This window comes from Rhodamnia argentea, chromosome 9, assembly GCF_020921035.1.
Source record: "Rhodamnia argentea isolate NSW1041297 chromosome 9, ASM2092103v1, whole genome shotgun sequence".
In the NCBI taxonomy this organism is placed as follows: domain Eukaryota; kingdom Viridiplantae; phylum Streptophyta; class Magnoliopsida; order Myrtales; family Myrtaceae; genus Rhodamnia; species Rhodamnia argentea.
In genome coordinates, this window is record NC_063158.1 from 22894874 (window position 1) to 22911831 (window position 16958).

At 38.4% G+C, this 16958-nt stretch overlaps 1 protein-coding gene across 2 annotated transcripts; it reads right to left on the reverse strand.

The window, feature by feature from the left end:
- Positions 1–504: 504 nt before the first annotated feature.
- On the reverse strand, positions 505–6758 carry LOC115739683 (probable polyol transporter 4). 2 transcript variants are annotated; one of them, XM_048285606.1, is made up of 3 exons: positions 6740–6758; positions 2915–3143; positions 505–2401 (listed from the first exon to the last, which is right to left on the reverse strand). In XM_048285606.1, exons 2-3 carry the CDS (start codon positions 3123–3125, stop codon positions 1038–1040), a joined length of 1575 nt encoding a protein of 524 aa, XP_048141563.1. In that variant the 5' UTR covers positions 3126–3143; positions 6740–6758; the 3' UTR covers positions 505–1037. The 2 variants fall into 2 exon arrangements, with proteins under 2 accessions (XP_048141563.1, XP_030528757.1); XM_030672897.2 differs by lacking the exon at positions 6740–6758 and having other exon boundaries at positions 2967–3099.
- Between the last annotated feature and the right edge of the window lie 10200 nt (positions 6759–16958).

Here is a 16958-nt window from a genome sequence, read left to right on the forward strand (position 1 = left end):
CTTCTAAACCGTCGGAAACACGTGCAGCATATTTATTTTATCGCGAGCGAAGCGCCACAAAGCCCGAGAGGCTCGGGATGCGCCATAAGCATGCAACACAAAGCAAGCATAGAGAGGCATGTTTCGATATGGAGATTAGAATTTAACTATCGTTTGAGTGCGATAGCGCAACCATTTTCTGGAGGATAGACTATTCCATTCCACCTCATATGACCTTGATCTGCATAAAAGATTTGCTCCATTGTGGCAGTTAAAATCTTCTTTTTCCTGGTAGAGCACATTGCAGTGAGTGACATTATGGCATACACTAGACAACTTCTTGTGAGAAGGGTGCTTGCCAGACAAGAAATCGAAAAAAAAAAAAAAATGGGATGCTCAGACGTCTTTTGGCCACAAAATCGGAAGAAACCTAAGACGACCTCGTGTGATGCCGGGTTAGAGAGTACATGATCTCAGCTAAATGAATAATCGACAGGCCACGGTCGATCAACCTGCACCAAAATCTAAAACAGTCATCTCTTTTGTACGCCACATCAGATCAGGTATCGCCTGGCAATTTGAGCAGTATAGAAACACCATATCTTCCGAGAACACGTCTACTCCTGGCTTCCAAAGTCTCTCGTGTGATCGAGCCCGACATCTCACCACGCCGCTGATAATCTCTCGGGATGTAAACATAGAGATGGATCAAAAGGGGGGAAAATTTAGCTATAAGGTGATCTTTGGAATCGGTCCTCATGAATGAACTATATCTTTATATATCTTGATGATGCCTGAGGATAAGAATAAGACTCTGCAAACTAAGCTATGACCTGCCAAAGTTGATAACCGCAACAACGGAACCTTCTCGTCCTGTTCACTCGTCTCAGAATATTTTTCTGCTCGATGCAAAGGAATTCTTCAGAGAATAGGCTATCATTGGAGGGCAGAAATGATCTCCGATAAAAATTTCTGAAGTCGTGGACAAGCTAAAATGCACATTGCCTTTGCCTTGACTTGTGTATATTATAAGACAACCGATTGACTGTACAACCAAATCAATCTTTCGGAACCAAACGCTCCACATCTCCTAGTTCCACCTCTCCTCCTCGCCATTCCTTTTCATCCTGAAAGATCATCTCAATTTGCTCCAAAGATTTTCCCTTCGTTTCCGGGACACATATGTGCACAAAAATTACAGACAGCGCAGAAATAACTGCAAAGACAAAAAAGGTACCTCCAACAGTAATCAACCGCGAAACCGAGAGGAAAGACATAGTAACAGCCCCACTGCTGACCCTACTTCCCACTGCTCCAAGAGCTGACGCTTGTGCTCGAAGTCTCAAAGGGAAAATTTCAGAGGACACAACCCAACAAACAGGTCCAATTCCAATTGAAAAGAAAGCCACGTTGCCACAAACCCATAAGATTGCAAACAAAATCCCAAGTTTTCCATTCCCCATGAAGGCTAGAGTGAGGCTCAATCCAAGCAGGCACATGGTCATTCCGATGGTGCTCACATATAGCAAAGGCTTCCTGCCCACTTTATCAATAAGTACTATTGCTATCAAGATTAACATTGTTTTCGTGAACCCTACAGCAACAGTTGCAGCCAAAAGCTGAGTGTTTCCCTTGATCCCGGCTTCTTTGAATATCGTGGGGCTGTAATAGACAGTTGCATCAATTCCCGTGATCTGTTGGAAGCATTGTATACCACAACCAGTAATGAGCATCCGTCGAACTCCCGGTGTAGGGTTTAACAATTCGCGCCAAATGGCCTTGGAATCATACTTCTCGGCATTAGCAAACCTGGCAGCTTGTTGGATTTCCGACAGCCTCATTTCCACTTCCCTTTCGCTCTCATTCGTTTTAGCTAGCACGAGCCTCGCTTCATCGATCCTGTTCCGCATCACCAACCACCTTGGAGACTCAGGGATCACAAAAAGGGCAAACCCAATGAATACTGAGGGAAGGATTCCGACTCCAAGCATGACCCTCCAGCTTAGATGCACGGGCAACCCTGAAAAGGCATAGTTCGATATGTAACCGAGAAGAATCCCGAGATTAACGCAGATCTCAGGGAAAGAGGTCAAGCGTCCCCTGGAGATGGCGGGCGATATCTCAGCGATATAAACAGGAGCAATCATGACCCCGAAACCGATCCCAATTCCTGCCAACAGTCTTCCTATCATTAAAACAGTGAAAGAGGGAGCCAGGGACATTATCGCAGCGCCCGATTGGAAGACGACTGCGGCTAAGGCAATGGTCCATTTTCTGCCAATTGCATCCGATGTTTTCCCGCCAGCTAAACTACCCAGGAGAGAAATGATGCTTAGAATCCCGACAAGGACCTCCTGTTGCACTTCTGTCAGATTCAGATCTTCCTTCATGAATAGAATTGCTCCACTCATCACACCCACATCTGCAGATGATGAGTGAACAACATAAAACCAGGAATTTCAACTACCAAATGAAACAAGAACAATGCATCACAAGATAACAAACAATAAATCAACTTTTCCCCAGCTAGAATCAACTTAAACGAAATAAAATAATAACAAAGAAAGCAGTAATTTTCCAAACGCACTGGAGCAAAAAGCCTATTTATCTCTCTAACTGTCGCATTTGTTAAAATAGTCAGAACCCATCTTAAACAGTTCGTTCCGTTGACTTTGCCAATCAAACAACCAAGATATAATTTTTTTGCCCAGAATGCTGAAAGGAAAGGAATTTCTGAACTTCACTAATCTAGAATTTAGCTATCCTGCTTCGCTATATTGAAAACCAACAAGGCCATTCCTACAGAAACCTACCAAACAAAGAGAGAAACCAACAAGAATCCACTCATAAAACTCCATGAAAGGACAAAAAGAATGTGCAAAGACATAACGAGAGAGAGAGAGAGAGGGACGCATATGATTAACAACGCACGCACCATAACCCAGAAGCACAGAATTGAGAGAGGCGAAGAGTGCACAGGCGAATACGTATTTCTGGGTATCGGAAGGCTTGATTTCTTGCTGACGACGAGACTCGACGTTGGCGCCGTCGTCTTCCTCCGCGAAATCGGAGTCCATCCTCCTGTACTTGTTCTTCTCCTCCTCCAGATCGAGACCCCCATCTTCCTTACCGACCCCGACTCCCATATCTCTCTCTCTCTCTCTCTCCTTCAAAAGATTATTCCTTGTCCGATCTTATTCTTGTCGGTCGTGTTTCTCCCTCCTCCTCTTTGTACGGAAGAGGGAGAGAAACAGAGATCTGGCACCAAAAACTCAGATTCAGACCGACAGTGAGAGAGAGAGAGAGAGATTCCTCGTACAAAGGATTCGACAAACCTGTTTATGGATTTATATGTCGGACAAAAAAATTTATTGCATACATTTAAAATCTTTCAATTAATGACCATATTGTTTTATAAATTCTTTGTGAAAATTTCGATTTGAGCATCATAAAATCACAACGAGGACAAATCTTAAAGGCCTTGCTTATTGAAGATTTTGATTTTACGTTTTTCTAATCAAAAGTAATCTCCATTTTTTTGGTCAAAAAACTTAACCATCCATCTTATTATGCTCGAAATCGCTCTAATTATTTATTTTTTTTCAAAATGATTCATGTGTTTTTTTTTTATCTTTATGTTCACACAAACATCATTGCCAAACGCACTTATTTAAACGTTAAGTTAGATAAACTCTTATTATTCCTAACATCACTTCGAAAACTTATCAAATATATGAGTTTTAGTATTCCTAACAATTTTTCTTTTGTTTTTTGAGAAATGATAAATGCTGCGGACACGTAGGCCGAAAAGGCAATCCAACCGTACCAAATTACCAATTCACCCTCTCGTCTTGTGCGGGGAGAGGGGCCACTTTAAAAAACCAAGGGCACAACAGTAATTTGGATGGGGCAAGCTCAATCGAATTTGTGTTTCGGCCAATTTGGCAAAAGCATACATCAACGATGATGTCGTCGTAATTGTCAATTAGAGATGTAAATCTTTAATTGGCCCATTTTATTACTGTGTATATTTTTTTTAATATTATTTCCATTAAACTTATGTAATGCAAAATTTTCACTCTCCGGCACAAGATCGCTCGTTCGGTGAGCTTCTAAAATTATATTTATGCTTCTTAAGTTAACAAGTTCAAACAAATGGTGATTTAAATGGTTCATCCATATGAAATTCCATCATATCTGGCGGTCAAAAACATATTAATATGCATAATTCTTCACATATAGCGTAGACTCATTGTAATTACTTATCCGCTACATATAAAATTTGCAGCAAAGAATTTTATATACTTAGATAATCCTAGTTAAGACCGTGCGCGCACATCATCTCATTACATGTGCCGTGTCCTATAGACAGAGAATTGGACACGACCATCATTCATAACGTGTTGATTTAAGAAATCTCCAGCAACAAGAGATGGTGAAACCCAACGATTTAGGAAAAAGAGTTATAGGCCTTGTGATGTCGGTTGATTTAAGGCGAAGCATATCGAAGATATGGCGACTCATCATCCCATCGATAACTTTGCTCATCGATTTCGGTGCGGCGATTTATTCTCCTCGTCAGTATTGTGGTACGATAATCTGTTCTCGTCGCTTCGTTTTCCGTACCTTGATGTTCAACCGCTAATCATCTCGTGTCTTTGAATAGATAATGTGTTGAGAACCGCCTCTTGTACCATTTTGAATACATGATAGCATGCGATGCGGATGGAGCGTGCTAAGGAGACTCGCAAGATAAACTCTTCAAAGTTTGATTTCATACATTAGTGAACTATATGTACGACTAGGAAGAAGAACAATTTCGATTATGCCTCCTCTTAACCGATACATCTCATGTATTTGATATCGTGTAACACTTTTGGCAACAGGAATGTGATTGGGTCACTGCCCTACTATGATCAATTTACCAAGAAAATCATTGCTTGCAAAAATACAAAATGATACCAAAATACACCTCAAAGCATATAAGCTCCACTGGGCTAGGCACGAAGTGCAAACCACAATCCTAGTGTATGCTAATATAAGTTGGACCAAAGCTAAAAGGGTATTACAATAATGTTTTCATAGATAAATTAAAAATCAAATCTTCAAAAATTTAGACCCAAATATTTCATTGTGCATAATTTCTCGTTGCAACTTTCAATTGACTCGATTTTTGTATCTACGAAAAACTTATCATCCGAACTTTTCAAAATAATGTTTTTGGGAAACATACACAAAGAACACTCAAAAGGGAAAAGTTAGAATTTTTTTCTTGTTGTTTAAAGTCTTATTTATACGGCTATTGACTCACTATAAAGTATGTGAATAACATTTATAGTTAAAATTAACGGTCAAACACTACAAAAAGAAGTTAGACCCAACTTTTAATTGTGCATAATTTTTCGTGCAGCATTCAATTGACTTGATTTTCATATCTATGGAAAGCTTATTATTCGAACCTTTTAAAATATGATTCTATTGGTAAACTTTTAATTGATAAAATGGTTTTGGAAAATAGGCCTAAAGATTTTTGACTCATCAGAAAGCATGTGCTCTTGCAGTTAAAATTAAAAATAAAACCTTACGAACACAAATTAGACCCAAATTTTGGTTGTGAACAAAATTATTCATGCAATGTTCATTTGACACGATTTTTGCATCTACAAAATAGACCCAAATTAAGAGAAAATTTATGATAATTTTCTTATTTCAATTCTTATTAATACCGTTCTTGGTCGACTAGAAAGCAACCGACTAGGTCTTCTATGGTTCCATCGAGCAAACCGAATGATAACCTGCAAAAAAAAGTCTTATGGAAGAGACTTTAGCATCTAAAATAATTGGAGCAAAATGATTCGAAGAGGATAATTTAAAAACCGAGTTCAAGTTAAGAATTTTATGTCAGTAATGAAGATGGCCATTGTCCCACTCTCTTCCTCTCATAACTAAAGATATTTCAAATGGAAGATTTCGAAGCTAAAAACAAATAAAGCTATGTTGTGGAAATTGCGCTCACGTTGGCCTTACAATTTATAGAGAGTATATAGAAGGCAAAAGTTATGCTAGAATAAAGAATGATCTATGATGGTGATTTGTTGAGGAGAGAATGGTCCAAAATGTCCTAAACCTATTGTATGACTGTCAAACAAGTATTAAAATTTTCAATTTGATCAATGTAGTCCTAAACCTTTTCACAATTTTCCAATGTAGCCCATCGGGCCAATCTAAGCTGGAAATTGCCAACGTGGCGGTTCAACCAACGCCCTATTCTATGTAGCACGATCGGCGGCCGACGTGGATGATCATGGCGTCGTTTTGAAAATTTTCTTTCTATAAATTCTTTGATTCAATCCTAAACATTTGTGCAAAATTTAAATTTAGTCTTTCCGGCCAAGTTTTGCCAGAAATTGCTGCCACATAAGGCGGCACCCTCAGTATGGGAAACAACTTGACGGAGGAGCATACTTGCTATGGAAGGCAAAGGGTGAGGGCAACAATGGCTTCCATGGAGAGAGAAAGAAATAAATGTACGTGACAAAAGTTCTATTGTTTATATCGAAATCATACCGTTACATGTAGCTAGTAAGACTCCGCCGACTCGATCGAAAAAAATCGGGGCCAACCCTAAGCCTAAGGAGAATTGCATTAGCACATCCCGACTATTCCCGAGTTACGAGTTCATGTCAAAGGCATGTTACGAGTTATAACATCTGGGCATTGAAATGGCAAAGCCCTCACCTGATTTTCAAGAGTCTTACGCCTCTCTCTCTCTCTCTCTCTCCAAATCACTCTATAAATTACTCAAAATTTCTCTGTCATGTTGTGCCAATTTGTAAAATACAAGGAGATCAATTAGATCTAAAGAATTAATCAAACAAGAAAAGAACTAAGCATGCTGCATGATAGTAAAGCACATCATAAGCACCTTTCCCTTCATCGGCGATTCTCTTGTCTTTGAAATGTTCAATATCTACTATCTCGCGTAAAACAAACCCATCAAATAAGCATGCATCGGTTACACATAGGTATGTAAGCTGCGACGGATGGTCGCCTTAAGCTCCATTCCCTCTATGTCTTTGATTCAACTCAAAACACAGGCATACTTGGCATATAAATAAGCATTATCCATGAATTGTGACGAATATTTTTCACAAGGATTCACACGGCGTTGACAATCGAAGGTAGATGCCGTCCTTATTAAGTTTTATTAAAACTCGATTTCTCATATGGAGATGGTTCTCCGAGAAATAGTTTCCAATATCACAAGCTCCTAAGCAACTTTCGTGCTTTCTCATTGAAACTCCTAAGTTTCCTTGTGTCCATTGAACTTTAGTTCTTCCCTCCCAATCCATTCGGTCGGGGCAACTCTTTGCTAGGATGCCAAGCCTACTTTTGACATGCTTCATCTTGCTATCTCAGAAGCACACAAACTATGTCAAACATGAGTGTCCATATATGACTGTGCTCTACTACATCATAAATGGAAGATTCATAATAATTTATCTTCATACCGCTATTGCACACAATACATGAAGAGGCTGACAGCTTGGCCCATTTTGTTAGTATGCATCAGCGAGCTAACTTTCTCATTAAACTCTCGGACACTCTCCTAATATTCTCCATCTTGAGATAGGATATCATAAATTCCACAACAATCTAGCAACAAATACCATCCCGCCACCAAGCATTAGTCTAATAGAATACTTGCACGGAGTGTGAACTTGCATCAACAAGCTGGCTATGTTACAAAGCAATGAATAAATGCCGTAGATGGGTAATATGTACGTACATGACATTATTTGCTTTGTCCTCCATTTCAACTTTTTCTTTTCGTAACACTTTGATTTTATTTTGAATTGATTCAACCATGCTTTGATATATTTCATGCGCACTCTCCGTCTCAACCGAGATTTGTTATCCATCTTCATAATCTAAACAAGCAAGCAATTTATGTTGGCAAAAATCAAAAACTTCAATTCTGTCTTAGACTAAAATCCATTAGTAAATTAATACATTAAAGGGCAATTCATCGTCAAAGCACTGAAAATACCCCTAACAACATAAAAAATCGATACATAAAAGCATGAACAGATATACTTCACCATAAATCCACCTTTGTTCATCACCAAACTTCCACCATCATTCGAATAATGTTGCTCAACCACACTACCGCCAACCTCAGGCCACCACTGTTCACCGGACCTTAATTCAAAACAATGACAAGCGGTGGACTAAAATGTGCGGTGAAACCATCTCAAGAAAAGACAAACCAGTTGCTAACAAGTTTGGAACTCAACACTTAGGCTGCAACAATCGAATAGTTTCCCTATCACTAATAACTTACCAAAACTAAACAAAAGCCCATACGTCTTGTTTGTTTCTTTTACAATGTTTTTTTTCCTCTCCTCTTTTATTCATTCCTTTTTCCTGTCCCTCACGTTCATGTCACCATCTTTTATCACGACTAACAGAGATCAATTTCAATCAAAGATTCGTATGACAAAGCCTCAAATCATGAATACATCTAATCGTTCATCACCGGCCTCCACTACCAATTTCCTCTTGTCACCGGATTGCCATTGGCAACCACCACCCATTGATCATTTATAACCACAATGAACGCGACAAAAGCTTGCATTAGTAAAAAAGACTAATTCCCATCTAAAACACATTTTCGGATATGCTCAAACACGACATTGAATCTAGCTACCCCATGCGGTAAGCACAATCAGTTTGGCAATCTCATTATGCATCAAAATCAAAATCAATATCCAACAAATTAACATATCTTACACAAAAGACGTCAAAACATGCTTTAAAACCGAGGTTATTTTCAAATTTGTCAAGGTTTGGACCTTGCCTCGTTGGTGAGGAGCTACCGGCAATAGCTCGGTGAATTGAAATGAACGAGTGGGCGGGAATGCAAGCGCTCGGAAGAGGTGGTTTAGATGAGTAGACAAGCGGGCGACTCTTTTGTCTTTTCATTAGAAAGAATCAGCCAAACTCGCGACTTGTCACAGTAGAATCTGGAGGGGCCTTCGACGAGCAATGTTTTCGGAGGATTCGCATCCAGAGGAATTAACAATCGTCTCATTTGTTTTTCTCTCCTTTTTCCTCTATTTCCCCTTTACTCAAACCGTCTTCCCTTCAATTTTTCCTCTATAGATCAAATAATATATTGATCATCCTAAGCCGTGTACTTCTCTGCTTGGGACAAGGTCTCCCTCAATGAAATTATTTTAGGAAAGAGATTTCTCACGTAACACCCTTTCTTTTCACAAAATTGAAACACTTATAACTCCCTTGATGATGAGATGTGCTTAATGGGTGCTGTCTACTATCCGAAAACATTCCTGGTAAGTACTATTGTCTTATACCGAAGATGCATGTTTTACATATTTGACATTCCAAAAAATGTGTTGAAGGAAAAGAGTTACTAAGGAGGCTTTGTAGCAAACATTTGGCTTGAAAAAGGCTTACTATCCTCTTGTTAGAATCATTACAACCTTAACCCATCCGATAGAATCCGTTTGATCAAAACGTGTAATTCGGCGCACATAGGAGCCAAACGTACTGATTTTCATTGCTTAATGTTTATAACAAGTACTCTGAAGAGTTGTATTGGGTTGAGCAGGAATGCCAAATATATAGGGAACACTAGCCCACGTAATCCTATACGGATGAATGCATCTAACATGATCATTTGCCAAAGGAAATCGCATGTAAATTTCAATAAACTCTACTCTAAATCACCTAGCCTTATAAGAAATGATACTCTTTTCTCAAATGGGTCGTCAACATGGTCGTCATCGGGTATTGGAGTTCTAGGGAGCATCAGCGGTATTATTAACATGACAACAACGGATTTCTAATTTTGGATGCTAGCAAACTAAGAATTTCGGTGGTCAAATCGTTGAGAATGTTGCAACTTCCGCACATAGAGCATATAACTTTCTAATTTAAGCCTTTGCCGCCCTACGAATATTTTTTACCTTGCAATTAGAATTATAAATTTGAGTCCCTAATACAATGGCAAATCCTACCAACAGTCCAATGCCAAGCGACGCAGCCCATTTGTACGAAGCGTGCACTCGAAACAACAAACTACCGAGAGTGTAAACCATTGCATACGTACTTAGATGAGTGCGGTATATGTCCATCACCTCATTGGTCATGATTTGCATTTTGTTCCACAATTCCTCAAATTTTTTAGTCTCCTCTCTTAGCCTCGAATTCTCCTCTTCGAACCTTTTTAGTTGTTGCATTGTTCTATCCTAAGCTATAACCAAATCGGGAACATGAAAACCGGAAATCAAAACACGAGAGTCGAAACAAATGATTGAAAAAATAGAGCAAAGCTGGAGGTTCGAAACTAATTTTGAGCTAGTTGTAATGCCCCGCTTCCCTTATGAGCACGTACATCCATAACACGCCGTAAGTACTATCCCAGGATACTCTTCATGGACGGCGAATGAAATGAAACTTGCAAGCGAAAAGCGAAAGAAAATAAACCCAATTCCAGTCCATCGTCTCAATACATCCACTTAATGAGATGCGGGGAAACTAAAAGACTTTATCCATAAAAAAAAATACAAATAAATAAATAACTACGAGTCCGTACAAACGATACAAAAAAAAAAAACTAACAATATACACAACCGAGGTCAATGAGACAAGACGGCAAACCAAAAATGAAATCACCAAGCCCTAACCTAACACCGTCTCCAATAAAAAGTAGCATCAAAGTCAACCAACAACGGAGACTCTAGAAAGTACTAGTGTCCTCAACTTGACTCGCATCCTCGTCGGGATCATACTCGGAGAAAGACTCCAACTACACTTTGATTGAATCTCCGTCCATCCCGTCATCCTCTGAATCCGAAATCTCTATTACTTCTATATTCTCCTCTCCCACCGGTTTTTTTTTCGGGTATATTCCTTGAACCTATAGTGGACGCTTCAACTTCTATCTCATCCCTAGTAGGGTGGCACCAAGAAGGTACAACCCCTTCTGGCACATCTTGGGGCCTTAACTGTTCAAATACGACCCCGTTTACTCTACGGAACCATGCATCGAACCTATGAGGCTTATAAGATGCTTCAAGCTCATCTACCCAAACCACTGTCGTCCTTCTAACATATATTACATCTCCTCCTTCGAGAAACTCCTAAATATACCTAATCATTTCTTGGGGTTCACCCAATCGGACAGACAACATCTTCAATTTCTAGGATCCGAAAAAGAAAGGTCCCACGACGGGGTGAGATTTACATTTCAGTAAGGCAAGTCCTATCCCTAGGTTAGGCCGACAGTTCATTCGAGTAAAAGCAACATAAACTCAATGTGCACGATAACGTGATGCATACAACAACCATACAAAGTACATGTATAACGATAAGTATAAATTACTCAATCATGGCAATATATCTCATCACTTTACTTAAGACAGGTGCATATAACGAAACCAAGCCATGCATTCCTTTCTTTCCACCTTCATTCGATTCAAGCCTACGTGTGAAACACCTCAGGCTAGGTCCGCGTATTTACGCATCAGATCGTCTCATTGATAAAACCCACGTAAAACGCCTCGGGTTTTCAAAATCATCTCGGGCCCGTGTCGATACATCATAATTTCTGTCCCGTGTCACTTACGCATTAGGATGTTGGCCATTTTCACCTCTCGTCTTTACGCATCGTGGTACCACAATTTCTCAAGCATGCCAACAATTCATCATAATCATGACTTCAAGTTCAAATATAGCTCACACATAGAGCTAACAATAAAAGGCATGCGAGAACATAAATTTTCAACAAACAAGAGGCAATCAATATATATCAAGGCTAATCAATGAGTCTTTAAGCAATTGGCATAACACGATATCATATATCAAACAACATCACCGTAACTCACCAAAATTTGCATAATCCTCATCGTATTCAGCCAATTGAGCCCAATCGTTCTAGCCAAGGTATAAGAACTTTCTTACCTTAAGCTTAATCAGCAAAACACTTCTTTCCTTACCCTTAAACACCTCGGCTCCCACAATTTCATAACAGGGCAGCAAGCGGCCTAGAGAAAATCAATCAATTCATCAATATTCCTTCGCCTAAACACCAAATCATCGATCATACACTTCCTCAACATATCATTCCACACCATAACATGCCTCAAGGATCAAATTAAATCTCAATTCCATCACAAACAGCCCCCTCTAATCGAGTAAGAACGGAACCGAAATAGGGTACCCCCTATTCTGTTTCAATCCAGCTCAAACAATCCACAACTCAACATAATCCTTTAATTTATCCATCAATATCCTTGTTAACACCAAGTTCTATGTATTAAGGGGCCTCACCGAAAATTTTGGCTCAAGGCGACACCGGTTGGTCTTCATTTGGCGCTAATTCCTTCTTATCCGCCATTGGACAGTTTCTGCTCCTTTGAACACAACAGTGGTTCAAGGTCAAGATAGCATTCATTTTCGTCCAAAAATTTACAGCAATATCATATACATGTCTACTAAACATCACCAAAATTTGAGTTCAAAATTCATCCGTTTGGTGGTCCAATAAAATACCAACAGCAGCCTACCTCCGGTTGAGTCGGTTTCCGGTGACTCGCGGGAGATTGGCCGCCCTAAATTCCACAGTGGCTCAAATGGTGCACTTCTACTTGGAAAAGTTCGACAACAGGCTGATCTTCGCAGTGGTAGGTGGCTCATTGGCTGGTTGTTGACGGTTGAAAAGTTGGACGGCCGGGAAGTTGGCGATCAGAACCGGTCGGGGCAGATCGTTTTTGTGCGTGAGGGAGTGAAGGAAGGAGAAAATGGAGGTGATGGTGGTGTTGTTCTGTTCTTAAACGTAAGTATCCAGAAGGAAGAAAGAGAAGATGGCTCATTCTCATCCCAAATTCTCTTAGGTGTCAAGTTCATTAATTGAGCACTATGGATTAATGACATTTGGCATTGTACACATAATATCACACTTTCCTTCCAATTTTGCCCCTCCAATTTCAGCTGATATAAAGGGAATAATCAAATGACAATAATGCCCTTGTCCGATTAATAAAAATAGGATCGAAGCTCCAGGGGCAAAATCGTCTTTTCACACCCTTCGTCCGAAAATCCAAATTTTTTTTTCACCGATTTTCATTCCCGACTAGGCGTTGTCCAATCCAAACTCATTTTTTACAAATCTTCATTTCCAATTTTTTTTTTTGCGTTTATGAGATCCCATTTCGTGATCGATTTCTCGTCGTCCGTAATTTCAATTTATCTCGAACTAACGGACGGCTTTTGTGGACATTACGCGTATTGACTCTGTGATTCTCATCACACTTAGGAAAATTCAAATCACGGCTATCTTGGTTGTCATGAAATCGCAAGGGTCTATTATTAGCCCCGACGGTCGCGATCGTCATAAATCGATTTAGGGAAATTCGCAAATCATACGTTGGTTATGCGGCATCACCCGCGTCCTAATTGTATAACACTAGTAATAAATCCCTTAATCGTTCTCGGATCAGCCTCGACTCTAAATATTCCCTCAACGACCCTTATGGTTAAAATGCCGTTTTCGAATTGAATTTCCTAGGTCCACGTATCTCGTCACGCGTTAGCCTTTCTCCTTCGTTAGTTAACTCGCGATTGATCGGATCTGAGCGAGATATAACCGAAATACTTCAACGGATATCTTACAATCAAAGATCTCGAAATGACAGGAAAATCAGATTGTCACACTAGTCATAAACGAAACTAACAATCCACAATCTAAACAAAAATGGACACACAAACCGTCAATCAATAAAGTGAAAGTGAGAAGAACATATGGTGAGATTGTGCGCTAAAAGTGCATTTTTCGTGCAATGCATGTGCATCTTTCGTGAATTTTATTTTTTGTTGCTCCTTGGACTTGAGTCTCTTGTGGCTTGGAACAACATGCTAACCATGTTGCAGGTTATTCCCAATTTCCCACAGTTCTTTGAAGTAAATATCCTTATTTCGCTATTTTGTGTTTTATATTTAGAGAACTTTTTTGTTCTCTTTAGTTGTCCAACCGTGTATAAACTATTTACTTGTCTTTCAATATAATTTCTTCTCTAATTTGGGTTTGAACTTTGCTCGGGCCAATGTGAAGTCACTAGTTGATTGTGCAGTTGTAATTATATGTTTTGTGTAGGCTAAAGCATTACCATCCTTCAAGAGGTCTTACCATTGTTTATCAACCATTCGCAATTGGGACAATGACTATCTTAGGATACTACAGATCCAGAGTTGATACAAGATAGAGGAATATAATTGTTCTTTTAGTCTAAATCTACTCTTTCTCATAGTTGTAAGTTGTCATGAATATTTCTATTTGTAATGCTCCCGCTAATGCAATTATCTAATTTAAGTTATTCTTCCGGGATTTGATATGCAATAGTTGGATTTAGCAACGTCAAGAAAGGTGAAGTTGGGCCTTATTTTGGTATGTGTGTTTGTTGCCTGTTTTGGAGCGGCCCATGCTCACATTCAAGGTCGTATGGTCGGCAACCTATCTTTCATGCACCCCGAAATCATGTAGATGGACGGTCTCCTGTGGTCTTTGTTGCATTCTTTTCGCACAATTATTTTCTAAAATTTGGGCTCAAGCAATGGCTATCTCACTTTATGTGTTGTGACAGTAGCACCCAAAGACTATGAGGTTTGGCTTGAAGATCACCTCTTTGTCAAAGTTGCATGCATACAACGCATACTATGAGGTTTGGCTTGAATATCACCTCTTTGTCAAAGTTGCATGCATACTAGTATATATGTGTCGTACAAGGAGTTGTTTTTTTAGGATCAGAGCAAAATGCCTTGGGCAACTTGCCCGTGTTGTTTCTCTTGGATGAGATATTTTCAAAAGTCACTATGGGCTGGTTGTGGATCATAGGCTTAGAGAGGAATGATGTTACTAGGGAAGGAAATGATCTCACCGGGCTACGTGCAAGTACTTATCTTTGAAAAGCCTCATTGGGTATCTTTCAAATCTTGTAGTTGCTTTGAACTTTAGCACCAATTGCCTAGAACACTTGCAAATCTGGACGGATGCGAGGAGAAATGCGATAAGTGCGACAACCTTTTTAACCTTCTCCTTAGATGAATCTATCGAACATGCATAGAAAAAGCTTATGAATTCTCGCTCATTGTCTACTTGATCTCTAAAATGATCCGATTCGATATTGCCGATGCTGTAAGCTAAAAAATCTCATGGGAATTAATGGAATGATTCAAATGAAGAAGGGGAAACTTGCAAAGTTGGCTACGTACAAGAAGATACTGTATAAAAAGATCAGCATAGTAAGGGTCAAAGAAGTAAACCTAATGATGCAGAGAATATGCAACTCTAGGATTAGTTTTTAATAATGGGGGTTCCTAGTTAGGTCCGCATTTTGATGCATGAAATGGTCATCTCAGCAAAGGTGGGGCCACAATACATACCATGTCATCATGGTTTCCAATTAGACTTGATAAATGAGCGGGTAGAAGAAGACCGGTTCGGATCAAGAATCGAGTTTAAGAGTTTGTTTGGCAACAATTTCGATTCTTTGATTTTGTTCCCTAAAACAAAAAAGGATCAAAAATATGTTTGGTAACGTAAATGATTCTGATTTCGTTCCCGGAAATAGTTTGGACCAAAAACAAGAAAAAAAGTTGATTCTAAAAAAAGTATAACTTTTGAGAATCACAAAAAAGAACAAAGTCTCAATTCTTTTAGAAAGATTAAGTCCACGTAGGCTTCCACTTGACCTTCTGAACTTTAAAAAAATTAAAGTTAGATTTTAAAATTTATTAACAACTAATTTTTTCAAATACATTTTTTAAATTAAATTTAAAAATAAGCTTTAAAATTAAAACAAAGGTTAAAATAGAGGGGAAATTAAAAATATAAATATTCAAAAATGAAAAAAATTTAAAAAATGGGGGCAATTTAAAAAAATGTAAAAAAACTTTAAAATTTTCAAAAGTTAAAAAAAGAAAAATATTTTAAAAAAGATGAAACTATTTAAAAAGAGAATTCTCGCCACATGGTCGTTCTCGGGAATTGAAATTTTGTGCAGTTACCAAATGCTTTTATGTTCGGGAATAGAAACTTTATGTAGTTATCAAACGCGTTTTGATTTTCTAGAAATCATCTAGGGAACAAATCGGATAATATGATTCTAATTAGAATTACTTTTTTGGATCAAAATCATTACCAAATAGTCCTTTAATCTTTTTGCCTAGATTGTGAAATCTAGTTTTCTTTTTTCTTTTTTAATTTTTTCCAGATTTCATGCATCCGGATAAGGTATCCTACTTTAAGCTTAAATAACCGCCTTCATTATTTCATTGTTGACCTTGTTGGTGTTGGGATAGGGACTTAAAGGTAATTTGATGACTTATGTCCTTATACTAACTTATGATCATATGGGAGGCAATATACCCTTTCCATTGTGATTCGTTTCATTTCTCAAAGGGCGATACTATTTTCATTCTCATTTTGGTTAAGACACTTCTTTTTTTAGCTAAGTTACTGAAATACCCTTCGCTCTCTCTCTTCAATTTATTATTTCTTTCTTTATTAGGGTGATCCACAAAATTGTCTTTATTTATACCATTTATCTAGTTAATTTCACAATATAAATATTCCATTGCACCTATTAATATATCAATTTACTATTTTTTTTTTTAATTTTCCTAGAGAATGTGTCAATTTTAATTTATAGTCCCATATTCTCATTCACAAGAAATTCTATTTATGATCGCTTATGAACACACAACTAAGTGTTTTTTTTTTCCCGAATAGTGTGACTGAAACTATATTTCAATGTCGAAAATTAAAATATAATTTAATTATTTAGCTGATCTTGATAAAAATGGAAAATAAAATTGATCAGCATATGGAAAATCTTAATTTGTTAAAAGCATGATCAAATGTCAAACATATCTATATTTAGACCATATCTAAATAT

Bases quoted from the DNA above. Each gene is read 5' to 3' on its own strand.
- LOC115739683 (XM_048285606.1), bottom strand. From the start codon at position 3,125: ATGGGAGTCGGGGTCGGTAAGGAAGATGGGGGTCTCGATCTGGAGGAG. The intron at 2,402-2,914 runs GTGCGTGCGTTG...CATCATCTGCAG, and splicing joins TTCTGTGCTTCTGGGTTATG to ATGTGGGTGTGATGAGTGGA.